Raw genomic sequence first — 18,218 nt, forward strand, 5'->3', positions numbered from 1 at the left:
GCCTGCCTCAGCCTCCCAAAGTGCACTTCACAAATACAATAATAACTTTAATCCTCACAAGGCAGGTATTTCTACTTTAGCTATTGTTATTCTTTTTTTTTTTTAAGCGATGGGGTCTCCCTATATTGCCCAGGCTGGAGTGCAGTGGCTATTCACAGGTGTGATCATAGCATACTACAGACTTAAACTCTTTGGCTCAAGTGATCCTCCTGCCTCGGCCCCTGAGTAGCTGTGACTGTAGGTGCACACCACTGTGCCCAGCTTTTCTATTTTATAAATAGGAAAACAGGCTCAGTGAGATTTTGGGCTTTTGTTAGGGGAGAAGTAGCAGAGCCAGAATTTAAACCCAAGTGTGTGTGATTCCAAAGCTCATGTTTATTCCCCAATACCACAGGCCTTGCCAGACATGCTTATGTTGGGATCATTTGATTGTGGTATTTCTTTAGCCTTAGTCTGCTAAAGTTCTAAAACTAAAAAGGGTAGGGGGGAAAAAAGAGACATCACCTTTAGTCATTCTAGATCTATGTAGCAGGTATTCATTACTTGTAGCAGAAAAAAGGCAACCATTATTATTACTGATGCCATTCTAAGTAGATTTTAAAACATTTGGATGTAATCCCTTTATCATGGAAATATTTAATTATATCATATATTCTTAATTTTAGTTAAAATCATGTCTGGCATGATGCCTTTAGCAACTTCTTACCATCCATGAAACGGTCCTCTTCCATAGTCTTAAAACAAGTAGTATTTACTAAGTTTACATTTTTCAATATGTAGACATTAAAAAAGAAAAACTTGATTTTTTAAAAAGGTGCTAATGTTTAATTCATTATGAGACCTCCATATGTGAGATTCTTTCTCTATTCTAATATTTTCTAAATGCTTACTCATAGCAGGTACTGTGCTAAATGCTTTATATGTATTGGCTCAGAAACTCCTCCATATTATCTATGAGGTGGTACCATTTCTATTCCTACTTTATAGATGAGGCATAAAAAAGTTAATTAATTTGCTAAAGGTTTCACAGGTGATAAGTGGCTGAGCAGGGTTTTAAAGTCTGATCTGAGTTTGTGGTCTGGCGGGCAGTGTGGCTCAGTGGACAGGAACCTGATAGAGGAGACATAGCTTTGAGCATAAGAAGGATTCCCCCAAACTGATGACAAGTACAACTTGAATGCATATACAAATAACATTTATTAAGTTAGGCTGTACAATAAATACCTCGCACAAAACCTGAAGTAAAAATCTGTAAGATGTCTTTCAGACTGAATTTTATATTCTGAATAAGACAAGGGACTGCCATTTATTTAAAACAAAGCAAAATGACTCCAATTCCATTTATTTATTTATTTATTTAGAGATAAGTCTCGCTCTGTCATCCAGGCTAGAGTGTGGTGGTGTGATCTCGGCTCACTGCAACCTCCGCCTCCCAGGTTCAAGTGATGCTCCTGTCTCAGCCTACTGAGGAGCTGGGATTACAGGCACGTACCACCATACCTGGCTACTTTTTATATTTTTAGTAGAGACGGGATTTCACCACGTTGGCCAGGTTGGTCTCGAGCTCCACCCACCTCGGCCTCCCAAAGTGCTGGGATTACAGGCATGAGCCACTGCACCCGGCCTCCAATTCCATTTTGTAGGAGAGCGCATGAGGCTATACCAATCAGGCGCTGTGGCTGGTCTAATGCCCACACCAGGGACCAGCCCACTGCCCAGACTTAGCCTCCGGGTAGGCTGCTTTGCTATTAAGGCAATAGTCTTAGGATCCTTGTTATAAAAGTTTAAACAAAATCCCAAAGCTCTCAAGTCTTCCTGGAGGTGGCAATGTACTATCAGTTTGGAATGCATACCAGTCTGGAAGCTGAAATTACTCTGCTGTAGCCTTTTGAGCATTGGCAGCATTTTCCAAAATTTTTCTTTTCCATTCTTCATAATCCTGTGTCAGATCTTCATCTTTCTGTGGTTTATGTGGCATCTCCTCTACCTTCTTCATTTCTGACAGAAAATCATCAAAAGCAATTTCAAAATTCTTATGCTTAGAAATGAAATTTAAAAAAAGGTAAACCTGTTTAAATTGTCTAAAATAGAAAAGAAGACACTGAAATGAAGTGGAGAAACAGCAGTTATCACTTTTTTTGAGATGGGGTCTTGTAATGTTGCTCAGGCTGCACTCAAACTCCTAGGTTCAAATGATCCTCCCACCTCCACCTCCTGAGTAACTGGGACCATGGCTGGGACTATAGGCTCACACTACCACACCTAGCTTAGCTATCACTTTTTTCTCTCCCTTACACTCCAAGCATTCCAAGACATCTAACAATAGCTAACGTCTATCAAGCACTTAACTGGTGCTTGAGAGGCACTGAACCAAGTACTTTAAATGGCATTATTTCCTTTAACCCCTACTACACTCCATAATAGGCGATAATATTAATCACATTTTATAGATCAGGAAACTGAGGCTCACAGAAATTACAGACTTTCTTAGAATCCCATAGCCAGTGGCAGGGCATAATGGCTCATGCCTGCAATCCTAGCACTTTGGGAGGCGAAGGGGGCCGATCACTTGAGCCCAGGAGTTCAAGACCAGCCTGGACAACATAGTTGAGATCCCATCTCTACCAAAAATACAAAAATTAGCCAGTTGTGGTAGCACATGCCTGTAGTCCGAGCTATGCAGGAGGGTGAGGTGGGAGGATGGTTTGAGCTCAGGAGGGGGAGGCTGCAGTGAGCTGAGACCGTGCCACTGCACTCTAGCATGGGTGAGAGAACCAGGCCATGCCTCAAAAAAAAAAAAAAAAAAAACCAAAAAACAGACAAAAAATCACATAGCTGGTAGGTGATATTAAAACAATAATGCGCTGGGCGCGGTGGCTCACGCCTGTAATCCCAGCACTTTGGGAGGCCAAGGCGGGCGGATCACGAGGTCAGGAGATTGAGACCATCCTGGCTAACACAGTGAAACCTCGTCTCTACTGAAAAACACAAAAAATTAGCCGGGCGTGGTGGCGGGCGCCTGTAGTCCCGGCTACTCGAGAGGCTGAGGCAGGAGAATGGCGTGAACCCGGAAGGCGGAGCTTGCAGTGAGCCGAGATCGCACCACTGCACTCCGGCCTGCGTGACAGAGCCAGACTCCGTCTCAAAAAAACAATAATGCAGCCATTTGCCTGAGATTGTCTTTGTAGCTAAAGCTCTTATAAGCAACCTGGAACTTAACTTGGAAACTTTTTTTTTTTTTTTTTTTTTTTTTTGTGGGGGGAAAAGAACCTCTGAAAGACAAAAATAATCCCCAGCCAATCACAACCAACCAACCAACCAGCTGACTGGCTGTACAACTAGAGACTTCCCATCAGACCATGCCCAGGTAAGACAAATACCTAGCTGTAGCTGCCCAGGCTGGTTTCGCACTCTTGGGCTCAAGCAATCCTCCCGCCTCAGCCTCCCAAAGTGCTGGGATTACAGGAATAAGCCACTGTGCCAGACCAGACATATTCTTAATTACCCAATACTGATGTTACTTCCATTATTGATTGCTTGGAAAACTGGTCTTATCAAATGATTCACAGTCAGAATTTACTTAAAACTGGACTCCTGTCAGGCAACCTGCTAGAGCAGCACTAGGCTGTTCACTGCATAAAATGTCAATGTCAGTACCGTGTTAGTAAAACTTACCCTTGGCTGGGGCTTCAACCACTATCTTCTTTTTCTTCCGTGGTGGAGCAGCTAAATCTCCAGGTTCTCCTTTAAGAAGTGTATTCAAGGTTAATTTTTCTCCTGTCCTCAATTTCAGTATTTGGGCATGTTTTGGATCACAAATAAAATTAGACACCTTAACTGATCAAATATGAGAAGGAGAAGACAAATGATCTTAGACTTCTCTTTTCTTTGGCTTCTCTTGTCAGACTTGAGAATCATTTCTATCCTGGCTTATGTATCTACAGGCTGGTATTTAACATGGGAACATGTTAATAAAGAATCTATTTTCCAGGCATAGATTCATGGAGTCATAGGTTAGAAACATCAATAAAAACATACCTGGTCCACATGTAATACAGAATTTAGGAAGCAGCCAGTTTACACATTTGAAAATATTTGACTTTCACAAACAAAAGTACTACATTTTCAAATGACACATTCTTGAACTACAGAATACTTACTGTCGATCTGCTGTCCAATCTTCTCTAGTTGTTTACACAGTCGATCAAATATAGCTTTTTTTACACCGGATGTGGCTACCATTTTGTTTTTATCCACTTTCAGCTTTAGAATCCTACGAAACAATTTCACAAGTTGCTTTTCTCAAAACCTGTACAGTTTTCTTCTCTGGGCAACCAGATAATCAACTTACTTTCTTTTTGACCATGCTTTAAGAGCCTCTAGTTTTTTCCTTCATTCCAAACATGTTATTATCTGTGCTAAGTTGTTTAGTTGTTTATTGGACTGAGAGTTAAAATGCACATGGGATCTGTTTTATAACAAAAGGAGTACATAAAAGACATTTGCTGTAGTGTTTCGTGACTTTTAGAACTCTTTAGTAAATCTCAGATTAATTTAATGAATGACAATCATAGGACTTTTGAATGTTCCACTCGTTTTAACTCACAGGATATTTATATTTATATTACAGGAATGTAACAACCCCACCCCACCCTGAAAATAAACTCTCCTAGTAACACTCCACAGCAACCACTAATTACAAACACAAAATAAGCTTTTTCTTCAGGATAATAGACCTGTCAAGACCTTTTCTTACTCAGCATAATATGGTTTCGAAAGTAGGGTTGACTAGTCTCACTGTTTTCTACAATAACAGCTACATTCCCTCTTTATATGCACATACTTTTGTTGAATTGAAGAGATGTTTTCTACAAATGCCAATTAATACTCCTAGGTATGTAGCTAATAGAGCCAAGCATACCAAAATTAGTGAGTAGGCAGTGAGAAATCCATTCTTTAAGGGCCAACTACATTTTGTTTTCTAAGGAGTTTTCTGGCAAGATAAAAACAAGACAATTTTAGACAAAGATATCAACTATTACTAATATTTCCAAGGTAACATTTCAGTATACACATAGATAACCCACAATTCTAAGATTCAGATGTGAGAATTTATCACTAAAATATGTTATAAATTCCTTGAAGAACAGTTGTAGCCAGTGCTTTTTTTTTTTTTTTTTTTAGAGACAGGGTGTTGCTGTGTTGCCTAGGCTGCAGTGTAGTAGCATGACCACAGTTCACTATAACCAAGAACTCCTAGGCTCCAGTGAGAATTCAGCCTCAGCCTCCTGAGTAGCTGAGAAGCCAGGACTAGAGGCATGCATTGACACCCAGCTATTTTTTTTTTTTCTTAAGAGATTCGGGTCTCACTATGTTGTCTAGGCTAGTCTTGAACTCCTTGCCTCAAGCAGTCCTCCTGCCTCCACCTCCCAAAGTGTTGGGATTCCAGGCAGGAGCCACCATGCCTGGCCCAGCCAGTACTTTAAAAAATATACGAGCAGAAAATCACATATGAAGATTGTTTTAATGATATCTCTTTTATAAGAGATATCATCTCTTATAAAAGGCAGGCTGAAATCAGAATTCCCAGCATATGTATACAGCTGCTATTTGGCTGGTGGAATTCTGACCACACTAGTTCCAAGTTGTTAGCTACATTATGGGATAAACTAGGAATATGGTCACTTGGCCAATATTCCTAATATTATTTCTAGGGGAAAATATGCTCTGAATTGATATCAACTAAATTAGAAGTATTCCTTGGGGATGAAAAACCAACTTGTAAATTGGTAACTTTACTGAATGTTTAATAAAATACTTACTTGCATGCTGAAAGCAGTGCAGCAGAAGTGAAAAGTGGCCTGGATAAGTCAAGATCTACTTGCTGTGTCTGGGGAAGACTGGACTCATAGCTAAAGGAGAAGTTATTGCAGAATTATCTGTTAGAAAATATTATTTGAAAAGAGACTGAAAGTGCAAACCAGAACTTACCAGCTTTTAAAACGGATGAGATATGTGTGCTGTCACTTAACATGAGTTATTTTTTTAAGACTGAAAATTAACCAGAATAGGACAACGGATAATTTGTATCTATCAGTATAAATTTTCTGGTGCGCCCCACTCCCCACCCCCCACCATGAAGTCTTGCTTTGTCATCCAGGCTGGAGTGCAGTGATGCATTCTCAGCTTACTGCAACCTCCACCTCCTGGGGTCAAGCAATTCTCCTGTCACAGCCTCCCGAGTAGCTGGGATTACAGGTGCATGACACCATGCCCAGCTAATTTTTGTATTTTTAGTAGAAATGGGGTTTCATCACGTTGGCCAGGCTGGTCTTGAACTCCTGACCACATGATCCACCCTACTCAGCCTCCCAAAGTGCTGGGATTACAGGTGTGAGCCACCACACCCCGCCTATTGGTATACATTTTCAATTAAGGTTCTTTATGCCCCATACCTTTTTAGTATCTTTGATGCCATATTCACTGCTTCTGTACAGCTAAACTGTACAGCTAGGTCTCTTATTCCAATATTTGAATTCAGGCCCAGTAAACACTCAAACGATTTAAGACAGCTCTGATATGTCTTCTTGTTCAAACCAGAAAGTTTAATTAAATAAGCCTGTGAAAGGAAACACACATACACAAATCATAAAAACTTTACATTCTATATATTAGTACCCTTAAACACTTGTTTAATAAGCAGTATAACTTTTCAAAGTTAATTTTGTGGCAAACCTTAATACCTAAAGGTTTAGCTTCATTTAGTAAAAAAATTGGTAATTATGTCAGGCTGAGGAAGTACTGCTTTCAAAGAGTTCAAACTATACAAAAGCAGGCAGCCATGCATATGCACAGATGATTTAAAATTATAACACAATACTAACATAGTCAAACAGGCAGTAAAAAACCACAGGAAACACATATATGGTTACTTGTGTTTATACAAAGGTGCTAACTGTTATTTATTGGGAAAAGGAAGGAGAGAAGTAGTGGGAGTGGAGTAGGGACGGGATGGGGCGGTGTGTGTGTGTGTGTGTGTGTGTGTGTGTGTGTGAGAAAGAGGAAAAGGAAAGTAGGAAAAGAAACAGGAGGCTCCACTGTGGGAAACCAGCTCTGTCTGGGAGACTTGAGTAAAGTTTCAATGTAACAATAAGACAGGGTCATGTAAGACAAATAGTTTACCAGAAGAGTACTACAGGAAAAAACAAGGTATTGCATTTTCAAAGCCACAAATCATTGAAGTGAAGAGTCTGTTAAGTGAATACTGTAGCTTGAGGCCAGGATTCAAGAGAGGCTGGAGGGTTTGATGGTCATCAGCAAAGCTTTGTTTTTAATATTACCATTTAATGAGTGTAACATTATGACACAGGTACCGTGTTAACGGTGTTATGTACGTTTAATCCTCCTCACAATAATCCAGCGAAATTGGATTTTATCTTCACTTTATGGATGAGGACACTGGAGGCTAACAGAACTAGCTAGTGTGGAGATTTAATCTCAACACGCAACTCCTCCTGACCCCAAAGCTTGTTCTCTCAAACACTGTGACATTGGAAGAAAAGCACAGGGGTTTGGACGTGCTTTAAAACGAGGGTAATGCTAGCAGCAGTGTGGAAGATGGCCTCCAGCCGAGAAAGAGGTGGTCAGGGAAAACAGTGATGAGTAAAGAAAACATGGCAAAATTTTTTTCCAAAGCAAAATGATTCTACAGTATTTCCAGAATAACATACAAGAATAGCCAGACCAATCTAAAACAAGGGATTTTACTGGGGTTTAGTTCAACCAAAAGTTAAAAGAGCTTCACTGTTACACTGGATTATTCAGACATTCGGTGGGACCTACTTACCCTGTCCAAGGGACACTTCATCCAGGAAGCTGCAAGGTCCAGGCACATGACTGCACTGCTGGTCTCCGTGGTGCGCGCAGAGAGGCCGACACACTTCAGCCGGGACAGGCGCAAGTACTCCTCTGCTTTCCTGGTTAAAAGGGCAGTGTGTTTGCTACAACTTATTCAGAAGTTTGCTCAACACGTTGGTAAACAATGAATACAGCCTGGTGAGCTTCACACTAAACCTAACTCCTGTGGCATGTTTATCTGGGGCTGGGAATGAAGGTCATACCTCTGGGGAGAGGAAGACAGAACCAGCACCGACTCCAAACATCACTGTGCTCAAATGCTTTCAGGCAAAAGGAAGTTAAATTTCGACAAAAAAATAACCCTTCTTTCCTCCCTCCATTACTGGAACAAGCATGAACTATCACAGAGGCAGGCAGGTTAGACCAGGGTTCCTCCTTTCCTCCTATTTCCTTTAAATCAGTAGTTCTTAAACTTGATTGTAGGCGAGAATCACCTTGGGGGCTTGTGAAAACAAATTACTGGGTCCCAGGCCGAGTTACTGATCAGTAGGCTTGAGGTGGGACCGAAGAATTTGTATTTCTAACAAGAGACAAGATGATATGGCTGTTGCTGGCCCAGGAACCACATTTTGAGAACCACTGTTCTAAACGACTACCGAGTCTTGTAGGTGTGTCTTCAAATCTTTTAAGGGCTCTATTCCTTGCCTTCCCTCGCCCGACTGCTCCACGTTTTAGCTACAATGGCTTTATTTCGAACCCCGGATCCCGCTTCCCATCTCAAGGCTTTTGCAGGAGCTGTCGTCCCTGCCTGGGCAGCTCTTGCCATATCTTTCCTCGCCTAGCACCTGCCATCAATCCGGCCTCAGCGGGAACAGCGCCCGCTTTTCCGAGTTTTTGTTGTTGTTTTGTTAAAGGCAGCCGCTAGGCCGCGCTCCACCCCACGCCCAGTGGTTCTGGCACACGGCCCGGTTAAGGTCCTCGCCCTTATAGACAACGGAGTCTGCGCCGCGTTGTCTGGTTCCCTGCTGTAAACCCGACTGCAGTAGGCGTTGGCGGAATGAGCGGCAAGTTCTCCCTGGCTCATTTTTCTACCACCGTGCTACCCGCGGACAGGGCTGGCTGTTCCCAGGAACGTTTGCCATCACCGTTTGCTATCGCCCTTCTTGCCATCTCATTCAAGCTTACGGCCGGGAAGTTTCTCTTGAAGTAGGCCCTAAACCCCGCGCGGCCCCAGCGCCCCCCGTCACTTCCGCGCCGCCCGACGCCTGGGAAGGGCGCCGGCCTCGCCTGAGGGCCGAGGGCCGCGAGGCGGGAGCCCAGCCCTGGTCTTGCGCAGCCGAACTCACCTCAGCATGTCGGGCTCGGCAAGGCCCAGGCGCCGGGCTAGGCGCCCGATCAGCTCCGACCCCATAGCGCCGGGACTAAAGCGAACAACTCGGGCGAAAGCCCCGGGGCAATGAAACCCGCGCGCAAAGGCTGCAGCAGCCAGTCAGAGCCAGGCCCCACCCCCGGCGCATGTGGATTGGTTGGGACAGGACGTTGAGACCGTCCCACAAGCCAATCAGGGTCTTCCTTTTGCGCATGCGCATCACTAGCCCACTCGCCAAGGCAGATATGGTGAATGTGGACTTGTAGGCTTTCCCTCCTTCCATTCCTTTCTTCTTGACAAACTCATCACACACTGCCTTTCCCTTCTGTTGTCTCCTGTCTGCCGCCGGGGGATCCCCACTGCGCTGCACCGACCGCCCACTCTCACACGCTGTGGTGAGATTGGCTGGCGCCCAGGTCCGTCCATCTAGCGTTAAGTGGCCGGGGCCAATAAGCACGCGAGACTTCGGTTCCTAGAAGTAGGCCAATCAATGAGCAGCCTGTAGGGCCCGGGGGTGGGGCTAGAGAGGGCGGGGCTTGGAGGGGCCGCAGCGTCACATGACCGCGGGAGGTTCCGCGCGGGGTGGGTGCTCCTTGCTGCAGGCTCTGGGGAGTCGCCATGGTGAGTGTTGAGGGGGCAGTAGCACCCTAGCCGACCCTCCTTGTAGCCCCTGCTCTCTCCCACCGCCCCGGACCCCAGCGAGTGGAGAAGAGGCCCCAAAGACCGTTCGGGACTAAGACCAGCCCGATTTGGCCTGCGGGATAGGGGACAGGAGGAGAAAGGCCGCGGGCAGGCTGATCCGGGCCGGGGTGGGCGGCGGCTCCTGGCTGCGGCCGTTGCTGAGAGACGGGGCGGCCTCTCTGTGGGGGTGACTTGGCCTGTAGGCTTTGGGGTCCATGAAGGCCTGCGGCCTCCTGTAAGTGGAATCGGCCGCCTGCCCGCCACGAGGGGACCCGTAGTCCAAGGTCTGAGCATCTGGCCCCCTGGGCGCGCGGAGGCCCTGAGATCGGAGTTGGCGCCGGGACCCGCCCAGATGTTGCGTTTCTACCTTTGTGCCTAGTTGTGCTCGGCCGTCCTCACGCCCTCCTGGAGGGGTCGCAGTGGTTCCTTGGCTTTTCTTGGCCTCATACCCGCCTTCGGCTGCAGTGTTTGTCAGCGAGTTCTGGGGACCTGCTTACATGAATTTCCTGGAAGGAATCAGGCTGTCTTCTAATCCTGACGGTCGGAAAGGAGACTGATTGTTTCCTTTAGCATTTGTGCGTTGGGCGCACCTTGGCTCTTTTGTCTCTCCGTTGATGAAATCCAAGTATTTGACTTGCTGGAAGCAGTCCTTCTCCTTAGGGCCCCTCTATGACGGCAGCAAATCGTGGTGTGGCTGTTGGCCGGTAAACTTGAACTTCCTCAAAATGTGAATCTTTGTGTCTGGTTCCCACAAAGGCAAGTTGTCACTTGCATTTTATTAGCGTTTGACATAGCCTGCACTGTGCAAATAAATTTTTTGAGTATATACTGTGTGTCCGCTTTAATTATCTTACTCTGTGTAGACAGGCTTCTGTAAATCTGTAAGCCTGGAAACAGATTTTAACTGTCTTAGTGCCGGAAAGGATTAAGTGTTTTACAAATACTGTTTTCATATAACATTGCCTTACAAGGTGATTTTTGTCTGTTTCTCAGAATATTTGCAATTGGGGATTGAAACAAGACCGGCGCAAAATTTAACTTTAGGATTTGTGTGTTTCCCAGCGTTTATGGATTGACATTTATATTGTTTTGTTTTGTAATGGAAAACACTTAATTGAGGATGTATTACGCACTCCGATTCTTTGTTGGGTGAACCAGTTGGGAGCAATCAGCCAGACACACAGTCTTGTCCTCATGAATTTTACTGGGAAAGGAAACTTGAGTATTCGTTCTTTCACAGTCACTGTCTATAATTTTGGCAGGTCGTTTAGTCTTCTTGGTGTCGCACTTTTGCATCCGAAAGAAAGTGTTGGCCCCTTTGGCCCTTCCAAGCCCTAAACTTCTAGAATCCACTTGCCCCTTTGGCCCTTCCAAGCCCTAAACTTCTAGAATCCACTTCAATTCATCAAACATCTTTGTGCCTTTAGTGTCACGGACTGTGGCACTGGGTTCCAGTGTCGAACTTAAGAGGCTACTGTGGGAGATAAGCTTGTAGAACTTAACCGTAATGCAGTGTGTGGATTGCTTTACTAACATTGTCAACTCAGTGCTTTGGGGTCATGGAGGGATAGTTTTGCCTGGGGATTTTGGGAGGAACTACAGGAAGTAACGTGAACTGAGACTATAAAGAGGGTGGACAGAAATTCTCCAGGTGGAAAGAAAAGGTATTGCTAATAGATGAAGCCAGAATGTTCAGTGTGCTCCATCAAAGGATTCTTGGGGATATGTATTGGAAATGAAGTTAGAGCCATTTGGTGTTCAAATTACATTTTGAAGTTCTTATGCCCTCATCATCCTTATTTCTCTCTACTTCAGTTGTCAATGTATGCCCTGTCATTTTTAAAATAGTTCTTTCATTAACATGATATTCTGTATCTTTGTTTGAAGAGATGAGTGTTACATTTGGTTTACCTTGTACTGTCAGATTACATCTACAGCATATGAGCAGGGAGATTGAACCACAATAGGTTTCTGACGTAAGTGGAGATAATTATTTGTATCTAAACTGAATAATAATTGTAGCACTTATTAAGTGCTTATTACTAAGTAGTAGGCACCTTTTGAGCTTTGGTTTCATTTGTTCTTCATAACAGTGGTGGGGGTGCTCTCATCTCTGTTTCATAGAAGAGGAAACAAAAGCACATTGTTTGAATGGAGAGTAGTTTTCCAAGTGATCAGTTCATGATGACCTTTGCTTTGCTCTGCACCTTATAACTGTAGTCTTGAGAGGGCTGTTTGTGGGTCTCAAGCTAAAATGGGCCTAATCACAAATGTTAATTTGATCCCCATTCTGTAGGGTTTCCATTTTCTTCTGATCCGTGTAGCTGTGAAGTACAGTCATTTACAAATGGAAAACCACTTTAATGATTGAGGAAACATTGGTTAATTGACTTGTGTTTAATGATAGCGTGTTCATATTATAATTGTTAAGGCTCTATGTGACCCTTCCTAGGAAGGCATCAAGAATAGCCCTTAGAATAGCTGTTGCTAGCATAACTGCACTGTTTTATGAGTAATATATAAAAATAGACTGCATTACTATAGCTTTATGTCTTCATTTGTAGCTTACTTTGTAATAAGTCATTCTGTAATCTTCAACATTTTGTATTTACATTTCTATTTTAAGCCCAGTTGAGACAAAATAGAATTTTCCTAAAATTGCATTCCTTTGTTTGTACATCTCTAAATCTTTCTAGTCATTCTATACAAATGTTTTTGTAACTGTTTGTAACCTCTTTGTAGCCACTGTTTCATTTGCTATGTAATAAAAATTATCGTACACAACAGCCAAAAGATGGAAACAACCTACATGTCAATGGATAAACAAAATGTAGTATGTGTATATATATATATAGATGTATAATGAAATATTTCGTTTTTAAAAGGAGGGAAATTCTGACACATACTGCAACATGGATGAACATTGAAGATATTATAGTCAGTGAAATAAGTGAGACATAAAAGGAAAAATATTGTGTGATTTCACTTATATGAAGTATATAGAGTAGTCAAACTCAGAGAAAAGAAGGTAGGATTGCTTGGGGGATCGGAATGGGAGTTTAATGGCTACAGTTCCATTTGCATTTGTAAAGATAAAAAGTTTTAGAGATAGATGGTGGTAACTGCATTAATGTGGATGTACTTAACTTAATGCCACTGAACTGCACATTTAAATGTGGTTAAAATGGTAAATTTTACGTACATTTTACCACTATAGTAAGTCATTTTTAATTAAAATATCCAGATGTATCATAAAGAAAAATAAAAAAAATTCAGGTGTATCACTGTTTATCTCTAAATGGATCAGTTGAACTTAATGAAATCCATTGATTCAAATTATTATTAAATCTATTGCATCCAGAGATAAGGAGCCAAAATATTCCAAATGATGGCCTGGTTTCACTAAAGTTCAGAGAAGACTAGCCCATGATGAGTAGTAAATTTCATTAAGTCAGAATCTTTAAATGCTGGTGGTCATCCTTGCCTCTGAAACTAGCATTTTATGGTAATAGTTCTGCTGGGATAAATTCATGTTCCCTTTAAGTGAAGTTTAAAAGATACCTAACTTTTTCTTTGAAATTTGTTTGTGCTTCTGAGGAAGAGTGCTTGCAGCAGAGCTCAGTTTACTAGAGTTAGTCATGGGAAAAAAGGGGAGATGCATGGCATTGCTCATTATTCAGTTAATATTTTTCTCTTTCCAAAATTAGAACAAGAGAAAATTGAAAACCCACGTCTGAACTATGCTAGTTCTGAACTAGCATAGTTCAGACGTGGGTTTTATGTGACTCACGTTTCTTTGTTGATCTCAAAATGAAATGTTGTTTTACTTTTCTTAGTTAATGAAACAGACTAGATTTTACTTGCAGGTTGACGTGTAAGTCCTTGCCTTCCACCTCTTCCACTCATTGTGTGAGAGGCATTTTGTCTTTAGTCATTGTTTTAAAAAATAAAAGTGAAATGACATAACGTAAAATTAACGATTTTAAAGTGAACAATTTAGTGTGCTCACAATGCTGTACAATCACCACCTTTGGTTTTAAAACATTTTCCCCACCCCCAAAAGAAACCCAGTACCCATTAAGCGATTATTCCTCTCAGCCTCCCTCCTGGTAATCAGCAGTCTACATTCTGTTCCTGTACAGAATATTTCATTTAAGAGGAATCATACAACATATGGCTTTTTGTGTCTAGCTTCTTTCATTTAGCATGATGTTTTCTAGGTTTGTTCATGTAGCAATACTTCATTCCTTTTTATGGTTGAATAATATTCTGTAATTGTATATATGTACCACAATTTGTTTATTCATCCATTAATTATTCAGTCATTTTTTTGTTAAATATCTAAACATTCTAAAACCAGTGTATTCATTTATGCAGTGAACATTTATGGAGCACCCATTATGTGTCAAGCAGTGTGTTGGGTCCCAAGGATGTAAAAATGACCATCATTTATAATGATAATGTGATGCATGCTGTGGTGGAGATGTAAACAGTGTTTATATGACTTGAAGAAGTGGTTAATTCTTCTTGGCAGGGAGATTGAATTCATTTTGCAAGCAGACGTTTGCTGATGGGAAAGAGAAGAGTGTCTAGACATATTTTGTCCACTGTAGCTGTAGATCAGTACATTTGAAATGATGTAAGCTATTTGAGGGCAGTGCTCTTTATTGTTTTCTACTGTAAGTCACTAACAATTTCGGCTATTTTATTTCTAGGCTGTTTAGTCTTGTTACATATTGCCAAGGAGGGGCTGGTCAGTGTTCTTGTAAACTAGTTCCTTAGTCTGTCTAAGAATAGACTGAAATGCAGATGATAAGTAGTCTAGGGGAAAAGAGAGGCTTCAGAGACTGGTTTCGGCTATACCTATCACAAGATTTCGATTGGTCAGATGGCTTTGTCTGGGTTTGATTCAGAGTGTGTTAGCAGAACACAGCCATGAACTACCACCGCAAGTTTCTTTGATGTCAGCCTACTACAAGAATGTTGAGTCAGTTTCTGAGAGAGAGGCAATTCTCTGTACACATACTGTTCTCCTTTGTCAGTCTTATTCTGTTAACTTCAGTGATGGGGCATGGCTCTGTGTGCAGCAGCTGTTAATAATTGGTAAATGGGCCAGGCGCGGTGGCTCATGCCTATAATCCCAGAACTTTGGGAGGTCGAGGCAGGCGGATCACGAGGTCAGGAGATCGAGACCATCCTGGCTAACACGGTGAAACCCCATCTCTACTAAAAATACAAAAAAAATTAGCCGGGCATGGTGGTGGCCGCCTGTAGTCCCAGCTACTCGGGAGGCTGAGGCAAGAGAATGGCTTGAACCTGGGAGGTGGAGCTTGCAGTGAGCCAAGATCGCACCACTGCACTCCAGCCTGGGCACAGAGTGAGACTCCATCTCAAAAAAAACAAAAAACAAAAAACAAAATAATTGGTAAATGGGTCTGAGGTATAGAGCTGGATTGATCCTTTTGTGATAGTCGTGGAGAAGGACTATGGCTAGAACTATAGAAATAACATATTTACTAGAAGAATGTGCTCGGAGATTTACTAGAAGAATGTGCTCGAGACATCAGTGGAATTTTTTATTTTTCAGCCTACAACACAGCAGTCCCCTCAGGATGAGCAGGAAAAGCTCTTGGATGAAGCCATACAGGCTGTAAAGGTCCAGTCATTCCAAATGAAGAGATGCCTGGTAAGAATGGAAATGTGGGAGGCACAGTTGCAGTTCGTGTGTTCCTAAGGAAGCATGTGCAGTGTTTTCTAGAGTTAGGTGGCACCACTGTTTCTGGTAAATCTAATCTTCACTGTCCACCAGCATCTATCTTCAGTCTCATCTTCCTCAAGCACTGTGTGGAGCAATTTCAACAAAGAGGCCCTGCTTACTCACATGTATATTTTTGGTTTGGGATTGTCTGTCTTCCCTACTAGAATACATGCTCATAAGAGCAAGAGGCTTTTCCTTTTATTTACGCATTACTGTAATATTACCACACCAGTGTCTGACCAGAATTACTAGCCTCCTTGGTTCTATACCTCGGACCTGAGGAGTACTTAACGTATAACAGGTACTCTGTAAATGTTTGTTGAATGAATGAATTTAAATGCTTTGCATTTGAATTATTCAGCTTTTTTTCTAAATATCTTGAAAACTTTAATTTCTTTCCTGAATAGATATATTTATTATAGAAGATAGCTTAAAAATTATACTTAACACTTATTTATATATTTTCATATTCTAAAAGATAAAGTAAGAGATAATCTGTGTAGATACTGTAGATTCTCTGGATTAAAAGATAAGGAATTGAGCCAAATTGGTTGGTACTCTAAGCTATAAATTACTGTGATGAAGATGATGCTGTCTTACCTTTGTAAAATGTCTTACTATGTTTTCCAAAGCACAGTAATATGCTCTTGTATCTTTTATTGGTTTCATTCCCAACAAGTTGGGAATGAAAAATAAATGTCTTGGAATGGAGAAGATGGTTTTGCTATTGCTTGTTTCTTCCTCTTCCTGGGTATGGATAGTGTTTCCTCTATCTCAAGGAATTGCTTGCATTTCTGAGTTAAGTGGAACATATGGGCATTGTGAGGGTTTGAAATATGTAAGAAGAAAGCAAACTTACATGAATAGTTATTTCAGACAGCTCTGAAGAGTCTTTAACCCATGACAAAGCCATGTCAGGATAGTATCTTCCTTCACCTGAATCAGTATGCCAGTTCTTTTAATTGCAGGTAAAATGTGATGAATGGAGCTAGTTTCCTAGTCTCTATAGATTGAAAAGATTAACATTCTATCAAGAAGCTTGCTGTCTTAGCTATGTGAACTCTACTAAGTATCATGGACCTTTTTCTTTTTCAGTAGGGACGGCAAAGTGAACTGATCTAAGTTGATTTTTTTATGTGGTTAAAGATCATTTAAGTGCTGTACACTTTTAAAACTATGTAACAAGTCCTTGATGTAAGGAGTTTGTACAACCAACATAAATGTTTATTTAAATTAAGCATTCTCATCTATTCTCTTGGTATTTCTGTAGGACAAAAACAAGCTTATGGATGCTCTAAAACATGCTTCTAATATGCTTGGGGAACTCCGGACTTCTATGTTATCACCAAAGAGCTACTATGAACTTTGTATCTTTTGAATGTTGAAGACATTTGGACCATACCTTTTTCTTGATAAGGATAATTTTGTTTGTTCTTTATGAAGTTTGTCTGGAGTTACTTCCTTATCTGAGTCACTTGGCACTCCTCCATGGAGATGTGCTAAGTGAGAAAAACACTTGGAGAGTACACCTTTCCTATGCCTCAATGTCTTTAAGTGTGTTGTCGGTGCATCTCAATTTTCAGACCCTTCATGAGGATATTCAGGCTATGACGCAGTTGGTTCTTTAATACTTAGATATTATTACGCAGCAGCCTCAAATGGACAGGAATTTTAATCATTTGCCATTTCAAAACCCATTAACAGTCTGACAGGTAACCGTTATATTTACTGCTTTGCTTCACCACACATGCTTTAAAACCCTTATTTTAAAGTAAGAAAAGCCCAACTAAAATTCTGCCTTCACTTGAACACTCTCTTAAAAGACTAAAACTTAAGATACCTGCCCAGTAGTTAATAATGACTCCACCAAGTTTCAATGACTCCACCAAGTTTCAAAGTTTTGCTTAGGTTGGCTTATCTTTATTTTTAGTCCTTAATCATAATTAAAAGATATGGCCATTTCTGATGAACTGCACTACTTGGAGGTCTACCTGACAGATGAGTTTGCTAAAGGAAGGAAAGTGGCAGATCTCTATGAACTTGTACAGTATGCTGGAAACATTATCCCAAGGCTGTAAGTAATAACAAATCAGAGGACTTTTGTGTCTGTATTTCCCACTTTATGTTATGTCCTTTATGATTATCAGCTTAAGAAAAAGTTTTAAGGGTAATTTCTTAACAAATAGAGATTAACATTTTGGTAGATACTCTCTTATTTGTTTTTAGAGTAACTAGATTTACGTTTTATGTAGATATTTGAGGAATTTTAGAAATAGAAAAAATGTACATGCTTGCTATTTTGTTTAATGTCTTGACTGTTAGAAAAATTAATATAATTGTTCTCTTCCTAATATGTTTAAAAGTAATATCTATGTTGTGTATGTACAGTATAAGTGTGTGTGTGTATGTATTTTTAGAGATCAGTGGTTATATTTTAAATCAGATATTTTCCTTGTCATGCAGGAGAAAACAACATGGTTCCTATCTTTATTTAATATTTTGTTCAATGTGTTTGGAAATAAGTTCTTGATTTGAATATTTTATTTATAATCA

The 18,218-nt window shown here is 41.2% G+C and overlaps 2 protein-coding genes across 5 annotated transcripts in view; one reads left to right on the forward strand and one right to left on the reverse strand.

Moving 5' to 3' along the window:
• Nucleotides 1–1,516: 1,516 nt before the first annotated feature.
• On the reverse strand, nucleotides 1,517–10,776 carry ORC6 (origin recognition complex subunit 6). Of its 3 annotated transcripts, none has more exons than XM_050773427.1 (7): nucleotides 10,275–10,776; nucleotides 7,847–7,976; nucleotides 6,456–6,619; nucleotides 5,823–5,912; nucleotides 4,161–4,273; nucleotides 3,676–3,744; nucleotides 1,517–1,998 (listed from the first exon to the last, which is right to left on the reverse strand). In XM_050773427.1, exons 2-7 carry the CDS (start codon nucleotides 7,892–7,894, stop codon nucleotides 1,871–1,873), a joined length of 612 nt encoding a protein of 203 aa, XP_050629384.1. In that variant the 5' UTR covers nucleotides 7,895–7,976; nucleotides 10,275–10,776; the 3' UTR covers nucleotides 1,517–1,870. The 3 variants fall into 3 exon arrangements, with proteins under 3 accessions (XP_050629384.1, XP_050629382.1, XP_050629383.1); XM_050773425.1 differs by lacking the exon at nucleotides 10,275–10,776 and adding an exon at nucleotides 9,204–9,378; XM_050773426.1 differs by lacking the exons at nucleotides 3,676–3,744; nucleotides 10,275–10,776 and adding an exon at nucleotides 9,204–9,378.
• The window catches only part of VPS35 (VPS35 retromer complex component), a 30,470-nt gene continuing 21,796 nt past the window's right edge, over nucleotides 9,545–18,218 (forward strand). Inside the window, exons 1-4 of one of the 2 annotated variants that reach the window (XM_050773422.1) lie at nucleotides 9,545–9,642; nucleotides 15,495–15,593; nucleotides 16,936–17,032; nucleotides 17,616–17,739. In XM_050773422.1, coding sequence (XP_050629379.1) covers nucleotides 15,579–15,593; nucleotides 16,936–17,032; nucleotides 17,616–17,739 — 236 coding nt within the window. In that variant the 5' untranslated portion in view covers nucleotides 9,545–9,642; nucleotides 15,495–15,578. Of the gene's footprint in view, nucleotides 9,643–9,745; nucleotides 9,848–15,494; nucleotides 15,594–16,935; nucleotides 17,033–17,615; nucleotides 17,740–18,218 lie in introns of those variants that run through there. The other variant, XM_050773421.1, reaches the window with a different exon arrangement.

This window comes from Macaca thibetana, chromosome 20 (genome assembly GCF_024542745.1).
Source record: "Macaca thibetana thibetana isolate TM-01 chromosome 20, ASM2454274v1, whole genome shotgun sequence".
Classification (NCBI taxonomy): domain Eukaryota; kingdom Metazoa; phylum Chordata; class Mammalia; order Primates; family Cercopithecidae; genus Macaca; species Macaca thibetana.

What these genes read in the sequence shown, in the direction of transcription:
- ORC6 (XM_050773425.1), bottom strand. Translation starts at nt 9,268, where the DNA reads ATGGGGTCGGAGCTGATCGGGCGCCTAGCCCGGCGCCTGGGCCTTGCC. An exon ending in GCACTGCTTTCAGCATGCAA is followed by an intron (nt 4,274 to 5,822) that starts GTAAGTATTTTA and finishes ATTGTTTCGTAG; the next exon opens with GATTCTAAAGCTGAAAGTGG. An exon ending in GGTTGAAGCCCCAGCCAAGG is followed by an intron (nt 1,999 to 3,675) that starts GTAAGTTTTACT and finishes ATTTTCTGTCAG; the next exon opens with AAATGAAGAAGGTAGAGGAG.